Source organism: Nicotiana tabacum, chromosome 3 (assembly GCF_000715075.1).
Source record: "Nicotiana tabacum cultivar K326 chromosome 3, ASM71507v2, whole genome shotgun sequence".
Classification (NCBI taxonomy): domain Eukaryota; kingdom Viridiplantae; phylum Streptophyta; class Magnoliopsida; order Solanales; family Solanaceae; genus Nicotiana; species Nicotiana tabacum.
Window position 1 is genome coordinate 132,073,235 of NC_134082.1, and position 9,662 is coordinate 132,082,896.

The 9,662-nt window shown below is 35.0% G+C and overlaps 1 protein-coding gene across 1 annotated transcript; it reads left to right on the top strand.

Moving 5' to 3' along the window:
• Window positions 1-154: 154 nt before the first annotated feature.
• Window positions 155-4,223, top strand: LOC107769274 (mannan endo-1,4-beta-mannosidase 7-like). Its single transcript, XM_016588481.2, has 5 exons — window positions 155-763; window positions 857-1,051; window positions 1,152-1,274; window positions 2,793-2,995; window positions 3,488-4,223. Exons 1-5 carry the CDS (start codon window positions 437-439, stop codon window positions 3,942-3,944), a joined length of 1,305 nt encoding a protein of 434 aa, XP_016443967.1. The 5' UTR covers window positions 155-436; the 3' UTR covers window positions 3,945-4,223.
• The last annotated feature ends 5,439 nt before the right edge of the window (window positions 4,224-9,662 follow it).

Sequence of the window (9,662 nt, forward strand, 5' to 3'; positions counted from 1 at the left end):
CACATATGGTCCCAGACATTAGTCTTTCCAAAATGGCCCTAACTCTTTTTTACAAAGGTGTCGGCAGTCTCTGCTTCGCTTGGTTAAAAATACAGGACATTCTTTTAACCATGAAGGATAAAATAAAAAATTTAAAGTTAGTTGCTCTTTTTTTTTGTAGAGCATACTAGACAATTTACCTTTTTGTTTGAAAATGAATGGTTCCTGTCTTCAAAGATACTAGCCATTCTTCCCTTTTTTGTTTTCTTATTATTATCCATCTCCCAAAACAACCTAAATGGCAGTCACTGTTACTTTCCTCTGATAGTTAATAATAGTGGTGGGGACTCATTTTGGACAAACTATTACAGAACCCCACACTACTCCGAGCTGCTAATAAAATGCTTTTTCATGCCTTCATTAGCCCATAATAATAATTCTCAAAACAAAAAAAGAGATGAAGAAGCATTTGGCTTCCGCAATTTTTCTAATTTTCTTGGTGCAGAATATCTGTTTCTTTGTTGAAGTAGAAGCAGGAGATGGCTTTATTAGGACTAGAGGGATTCATTTCATGTTAAATGGCGACCCTTTTTATGCCAATGGGTTTAATGCCTACTGGCTAATGTATGTAGCTTCTGACCCCTCTCAAAGATCCAAAGTTTCAGCTGCATTTAAAGAAGCTTCAAGCCATGGCCTTACTGTGGCTAGAACTTGGGCTTTTAGTGATGGTGGATACAAGCCACTACAATATGCTCCTGGCTCTTACAATGCAGACATGTTTAAGGTGTACAACTTATTTTGTTTTATCCTTATATATTATTGTTCTTTTGTATATTTCCAAAGTCTTAACTTTTGTGTAACTAATTGTAATTTGAAGGGGTTGGATTTTGTGATATCTGAAGCAAGAAGGTATGGAATGAAGGTTGTATTAAGCTTGGCAAATAATTATGAGAGCTTTGGGGGGAAGAAACAATATGTGAAGTGGGCTAGAAGTCATGGACAGTACCTCAATTCGGATGATGATTTCTTTCGGAACCCTGTTGTTAAGGGCTATTACAAGAATCATATTAGGGTAACCAGGAAATAGATCTCATCATTTTCCTTGGTTCTAATTGGTCATTTTAATTAATTTGACCATGACATTCATTAGTTATTTGTTCTTTACTATGCAGACTGTTCTCAACAGATACAACACCTTCACTGGAGTTGTTTACAAGAATGACCCTACAATCATGGCTTGGGAGCTTATGAATGAGCCTAGATGCACATCAGATTCTTCTGGAAGAACCATTCAGGTTCTTGTGCTTTGATTGTTTTTATCATCTTCATTATCTATGCATTTATCTAATTTTTTAAAGCAAAGAATTTAAATCAATGGCTCAACTTTTAAGAAGATAATCTTTTCTTGTTCGTTCCTCCTTTTTTTTTTTTCTTCTTCTGAATTTTAAATAAAATTGGGATCGGGATTCGTTTTCTGCTTTGGTTGTTTTTACATTTTCTGCAAGTCAGATGCAGACAATTAAGCCTTGAAATACGGTGATAAATTGTGATATAGGATAAGTTTTAAAAAATCATGAATTATAAAGTGAGATTATATATATAATACATAAACTATAATCTAGTGTTTGGTTTGTCGTACAAAAATATGGGATATGTGACTTAGCATAAAGCTATAGTATTTGGTTTCGCAAAAAAAATTTAAATTTCAATTTTAACTTTGAATTTCAATCCTTCAAGTGTTGGGTATTTGAGGGTAAAAATAGCACGGTATAGCCAGTTTTCGGACTGGTCATTCAAAAATAGCCAGCGTTTACGAAGTCAATGAAAAATAGCCACTATTTTGCTGCAACAGAGATCGGTTCAGCATAATATACTAGAGTTCGGTGCACCTGTGTATGAACTCCAGCATATTATGCTGGACCGATATACTTTGCTGACTCCAGCATAATATCCTGGAGACTGGAGCACTGGTGCTCCAAACTCCAGTATATTATACTGGACAATTATACTTGCTGGAACTCCAGTATATTATGCTGGAGTTTTATTGTACTTATACTGGAACTCCATCATATTATGCTGGAGTTCCAGCATACTTATCCTAGAACTCCAGTATAATATGCTGGAGTTCAAGCATACTTATGCTGGAACTCCAGTATAATAGACTGACGTATTTTTCGGATTTTAAACAGTGTTTTCGCTCAGATTTATCTTTACATATAAAGTGGCTAAATTTCGATTACTTTTGAAACATGACTATTTTTGAACGACCAGTTGTAAATCTGGCTATTTTTGAATTTCTCCCCCATATGAGGGCCTAATGTAATGGATGCCTAGATTTTCAAAAATACCCCCTTCTTAGTAATTAATAGTACTATGGATGTTGGTGCATATCATAAACACCACAGAGCCTTATATGAACACAAAAAACACGGGTATTTAATAAGAAATTGTTATGATGCCTAATACGAATATATATAAGTAAGGGAAAACAATATTGTATATTAGATATGTACATTTTAAATTCAAGCCGAAAACAACAGATTCAATAACCCTCAAAGCATTAGATTCAAATACATCCCCTTGAATTTAATAAGAGAGTGGCATGGTTAATTATTAGAGTACCGAGAAAGTTCTCCATTAATTATCATCCAGGGTAGCTCCTCCTAGGTTACTTCACATAATTGACTAGAAATTAATGTCTTTTCAAGTGCACCTCATTTATTACTTCTGATGTCCTAATGCAAGAATTAATGTTTTCTAGAGGGAAACAATATGAAAAGGATTTATGCTGAGTTTAATTTCTTTGTGTGCAGGCCTGGGCAACGGAGATGGCTTCTTATGTTAAGTCTATTGACAGAAACCATTTATTAGAAGTTGGCTTAGAAGGATTCTATGGGCAATCAACTCCTCAGAGGAGGACTCTGAATCCTAATTTTGACATAGGAACTGACTTCATCGCCAACAATCGCATACCTGGCATTGATTTTGCCACTGCTCATGCTTATCCCGATCAATGGTAAACTTTTCAGAACCACATTGCACATTAGAATAATATCCTTACGGAGACTACATCACCTTTTTTAGTCATCTTGAAAAATGGAAGTGTTTTCTGTGGTCGTCTCATCTAAAAGTTTAAACTTTTAAAAAAGGTGACACTAATTCAGTATGATATCGAATCAGCAATCTTGAGTTCAAGTTTCACCGTCACCTAAAAACAAAAATACTTCACGTGCTTGACCAAGGAAAAAGAATCAAGACTACACACAGAGGCGGAGCCAGGATTTGAACCTTATGGGTTCGGGATTGTTATCATTTTAAGCTACTAGGTTCTAAATTAATAATTTGTATAAATTCGATAAATTTCTTAAGACAATTACAGGGTTTGAATAAAACCCACTCCGCCCCTGTCTGCACATGAGAGACGTGTTATAAAATGTCTCATATCTACTTGTAGATGAAGTTTGTTACATAATTTAAGAGTTTCATATGTAAAGTTATATTATGACAGGATAACAAACTCAAATGATCAAGCCCAGCTATCCTTTCTCAACAATTGGTTAAACTCCCACATTCAAGATGCTCAATATATTCTCCGAAAGCCATTGCTGATCACAGAATTCGGGAAATCTTGGAAGGATTCAGGTTTCAGCTCCTACCAGAGGGACCTTCTTTACAACACAGTGTATTACAAGATATATTCATCAGCCAAGCGCGGGGGAGCAGCAGCTGGAGGGCTCTTCTGGCAACTTTTAAGTGAAGGAATGGACTCATTTCGCGATGGATACGAGATAGTCTTAAGCCAGAGTCCTTCAACTGCAAATTTAATAGCTCAACAATCTCATAAGCTGTACCAGATTAGGAAAATATTCTCAAGAATGAGAAATATTCAGAGGTGGAAGAGAGCAAAGGCTGCTAGAAGGGGTGATTGGACAGACAGGAACAGAGGAAGGCGAATTGGAAACTGATGATAAGCTTGCTATGTTGCAGTTTGAAGCTATAACTTCTGTTTTTAATGAAGTAGTATGTGTGACAAAAAAACTGTCCTAAAGGATTTTGTATGCTATAGAAAATTCTGTTAAGTATTTGCAAAAATGCCTTTCTTTGAGATGATTATGGTTCATCCAGGTGGGTTAATAGATTACTTAGTAGTTGTTTTAAGTTTTAAGTAGTTGACTACTTGTGTTGTTATTTACTTGTTATGTAATTTGTCGCTTATATATCATGACAGGAAAGAAAGAGAAAAAGGAAAGAAGTCTCAACTTTCAATTTTTGAGTTATTCCCTATTATTAGTTACACTATGTAATTCAAAAGACTATTTGATCACGACCAACTATGCTTTACAAAAAGAATTAACCGGTCACTGAAAATACAATTCAGTCTGAAAGTTCGGAGTCGAATCCCACATACAACTACAACTGCTCAATATCATTAAGAAATACAAATTCAAATAATTTTCTAGTTATAAAGATTGTAATTTTTATTTTAAACTAATTAATCAACAAATATTAAAAGCAGTAAAATTATCAACTAACAAAACTAAAGGTTGGAGACAAGATTAAGCAGGCCTAAGAGTTATGATTTCCCCAAGTCGGAATCATTCCCGCTACGCCTTATATAATTTTGCCTAAGTATACTCTACCGATCGTGAGTACTTCGGGTGTCGTAATTCTCTTCCGAGCAACTACCACAATTTACTAGGCATATTTTGCCGAACTACGCTAGCTGACACTAATTCACCACTCACTAAGATTGCACCAAGGTTTCGTTATTCCTAATCCCACCTTTAAACCCTCCGTATTGATTCCTCACAGACGTTAAAAGTGATGTTGTTCAACAACTACCTAAATATGTACCATTTGCCAAGCAATATATACTAAATAGGCGCAGTCAATTGATGGCCATTCAATCAACATCAATAAACGCGTAGTTGAACAAGTAGAGAAATCCAACGGCTCAATTATATAAATATGTAATATGAATTCATCCTACAAAAGGTTTCATCAAAACCTTAGATAATAAATTAGTTATTCATAATAGTATGCAAAACTACAATACAAGAATTCATAACCAATAATGAAAATAGAAAGAAGGAAGTAAAAAACTCATAGAAGAATTCTCCGCCTTACTCCTAGCGTATTTCTGCCTCCTTAAGTCGAATCCCCTTTCAAAAATGTCCTCCTCTTCTTAGACATATTTAGGGAGTATTTATAGGCTAGGGTTGAAGTCCTTGAGTCCAAATCCGGGTCGGAGTCCTTTAATTCACGCACTTTTGATCACCAGGCTATAGACCTCGCGAGGCCATGCTTATAGCGCAGTCAGCCTGGCCACAGAGCTGGCTACGCTTGGCCTATTGCGCAATCAAGCTAGCTATTGAGTTGGCTATGTTTGACCTGTAGCACGGTAAAGCTGGCTATGCTTGGCCTGTAGCCAGGCTTGGGTACTTGTGTTTTTGTACTCTTTTCATGATTTTCATCCTCTTTTCGTGCAACTTTCATTCGACTCTTTCTTCTGATGCTCCTACACATAAACAACATAATTTAGCTCAAATATCGCACATTTAATCATTAAACCAAATAAATATAGGCGAGTAATGTACTAAAAGTACAGTATTTTGGCCAAACATCACCACCCACACTGAGACATTGCTCGTCCTCGAGTCAACCACCAATTCATATTAACCTAGAGCACTTTATTTTCTTTTAGCTTATCTGAAGCACACTATATCTATGATTATAGTTGATAGCACAATTAAACTTTAGCATATGCCTTCAACACACACTTTCCTTTAAATTTATGACATGCTTCAAAAATTTATTCAACACCAAGACACATGCTTATAACAATCCTAACCTCATAAACTGACTCACTATTATAATGCATTCGTGGCTTGAATATTCAACTTCGAAGAGAAATTTAATAATGTCTCCTATCCCTTGCGAAATCATGTGTCCTCACAACAAGAACAAAGGAGTAAGTCGAATTCACACACTCGAATCAAATATTCAAATATATTTTAGGGACTCAGATAAATCAAAGAAATTCCTCACTCTCACAAAAAAGTCACATGCATGCAAAAAGTACCATAGGCTTGCCCATTATGTAAACCTCTACTAATGTAGGCTTGCTCGATCTAAAATCAAGTAAGAATTTTTCATGATTGTAACATAGGCTACATGATGGGTAGGATATATTTTTGAAATAGTGGCTAATCCTCCTAAGCACTTTAACACATCACATAATTCTTTAAGCGCAAATTCTCCAATCCCATCTTCAATTTCACAAATAATATCATCCCAAGAGCTTTCCCCTCCTTTTTTAAGCACTACTTTACTTCACTCCTACTAGCAAGGACAATATATCAATTTATTCATCTAACATCTTTTGTTTTTTTTCTCAACTATATATCTTTTTTTCTTTTGTAATTTTTCTCTTCTTTACATTTTTTTGCTAGTAGTGTTTTATTTTATAAAATACGTGTACCTTTACTCTTTTAGTAGTTTCATTCAAAATCCATCCAAGTTCCCTCCTTGCTTCTTCTATCGCTCATTTTACAATTAAAGTGTTGTAAGAGGTACAAGGATCAAAACAATGACAATTAAGAACAAATGGATATAGGCTTGTAACGTGGTTTCCAAATAAAAGTCTATAGGCTCAAAAGGGTTGATTAGGGATATATTTTATTTGTGGTAGGAATTAAGTTAAAAAAAGATAAAAAAAAAAACCTAAAATCATTTTCAAACCAAGCAAAGCCTAGGATTTTGCTTCAACTCACATGCCGGGCAAGTTCTAGACTAAGTTACAATGACATGGACTATACAAGAAGATCTCACCACATATGGTACATGACTCACTAAGGACAGTTCCATTCTGACTCTCAAACAATTACAAGTATTCACGGAGCCACAAATTATTAAGCATTAAACACAAAGTGAGTAAGAGCCAAGAAAATGAGACATAGGCATCAATAAATATGCTATCTAACTAAACAAGGCATCATAAACAACTTCAAACCATAGGGAAGGTAATACACATGCTAATGCCGAAATATGCTACTATCAAACAAGTCAAAAGAGCACCTAAAAATCTCATATTCCTTTTTTTATTCCCTAAATCCTATTTTACTATAATTTTTTTTAAAAAACTACTATCCGGTTCAACTACGTCCCATGAAAAAGAACCGAGGTACAAAAAAAAATACAAAAAATTATTACTACCCAAAGTAAAAATTAAATTACATGTTTTTTTGGATTTTTCTGTTTTTTCAATTTTTTGTTTTTGTTTTCTAGTTATACTTTAAAGCCTAAAGAAAATTGTTTAGGATATTCATCGTCGGGAAAAGTCCAATCTTTTATATTTTTCTAAAAGATAAAGTTATTCAATTAAACTAACACAACTAAAATAGCATAGAAAGTCATCCAGACAATCTCCTCACCCCACACATAAGATTGTGCATTGTCCCTAGTGCACACTATACTAATAAGAGAGTAAAAGAAACTCCTTGGTAGGTCAAAGGCCGAAGCACTAGCAGCTCATGAGATACTCAGACTTTTCCAAGGGTATTTTCCTTTGTGCGAGCACCCCACACTTAGTTCTAACCATCTAGCTTGTTGTTGCATCTTTTTAATATCTTTGCTTTCCATGCTCCTACAAAATAAAAACATGACACTACAAAATAATAAAATAATTAAAAAAACTAAAAATAAAAGAAAGCAGTAGAGTTGGGTTGCCTCCCAACAAGCGCATGATTTAATGTTGCGGCACGACTTGAACCACTTTTTGTCTCCATCTCGAGCTTATAAATTGAACTCCAAGTTTTGATTCAAGCTTATAATTGTGCTCTTGGGGTGGTGGAACGAATCTAACCAGCCCAAGAAAATAATTTATTACTCTTCACTTCTTGAACTTTATGTGAGGTGTGTCTTCCTGACTATCTGGCAAGAAAAATTCCAGAATGTAGACACCGTGTTCCTCATTCGTTGACTTCTCAATTGGCTCAAATGACTCTATTTCTATATCATCATCCAAACACAATGTGAAAAAAATACTTGGAGTGAGGACCAATGCGCTCAAATACATACACTTCAGGTCTTTTCACATCCTCAACACCAATGACACTAGAGTCAACTAAATTTGTATCTAACGTCCTTGGCTGACTCTAGTATTACTTCTTCAATATCAGCATCCTCAAATTCTAGTTGGATAAATTGTTGGTGTTCTACTTTGACCTCCTCCATTAACACCTCAATTTCAGCATCTAATTCATACTCTTCTTGGCTACTATCCCCAATATTAGTTTGTTGAGCATTAAGTGCTTCAACCAATTGATTCACCTGTGCCTCTAGGTTGTGAATAGTAGCATCTTGCCTTTGTATGTGCAGTTGTTTCTCATTATTTTGTTCCACAAGGCATCATAGTATATCCTTGATCTCTTTCAGGTCATCATCCCTGGGTTGTTTGTTCCTATTAACTTCACAAGAATAAGTAGAACCATCATAGTAAGGGGTTGGGGGAGGATAAGAAATATAAGTATAACCATGAAAGTGACCATGTTGACCACCACACTTATCATACACATTCCACACGTAAGATTGAATTGGTGCACATAACTCACTCTCAGGGATATTTTTATATTTTTGCCATGAGTGGTTTCTTCCACTATATGCATAAATAGGATCAAAATTAAAATTACCAACATCATAGCTCTCATAATTCCAAGATGCCATGTCTCTCAAATAAAAAAAATTTAAAAAAAATCAAACACTAAAAAATAAAATAAAAAGTTCAAACTTGAAACCTAGCAATATATACACCTACAACTACACCGTTAGTTCCTCGGCAACGTCGCCAAAATTTGATCAAGCCCAACTATGCCTTATAAAAAAGACTAAGCGTCATTACAAATGCAATCTGGTCTAAAGTCCGGAGTCGAATCCCACAGGAAATTAAGGCTTAGCTCCAACTGCTCAATATCACTAAGAAATATAACTTCAAATAATTTTCTAGCTATAAAGATTGTAATTTTTATTTTAAACTAATTAATTAACAAATTCTGAAAGCAGTAAAATTATTAACTAACAAGCCTATGGGTTGGACAAGATTAAGGTTTAGAGTTATGACTTTCCCAATTGTCGAAATCCTTCCCGCTACACCTTCTATAATTTCGCCTAAGTATTCTCTACCGATCGTGAGTACTTCGGGTGTTGTAATTCTCTTCCGAGTAACTACCACAATTTACTAAACATATTCTTCCAAACTATGCTAAATGACACTAATTCACCGCTCACTAAGATCGCACCAAGGTTTCGTTATAAGTAATCTCACCTTTAAAACCTTCGTATTTATTCCTTACAAACGCTAGGAGTGATGTTGTTCAACAACTATCTAAATATTTACGCTTTTCCAAGCAATACTACTAAATAGGCACAGTCAGTTTATGGCCATTCAGTCAACATCAATAAACTCGTAGTTGAACAAGTAGAGAAATCCAACGACTCAATTATTTAAAACGTAATAAGAATTCATCATACATAAGGTTTCATCAAAACCCTAGATAATTATAACGACTTGGCCGGTCGTTTTATAAATTTATGCCCCATTCCCCTAATAACTGCATTTCCCGTGTTTGTTTATGCTATTGTAAGTTGTCGGGAAGGTTCGTTTTGGATTTCAGAATGTTTTGGGA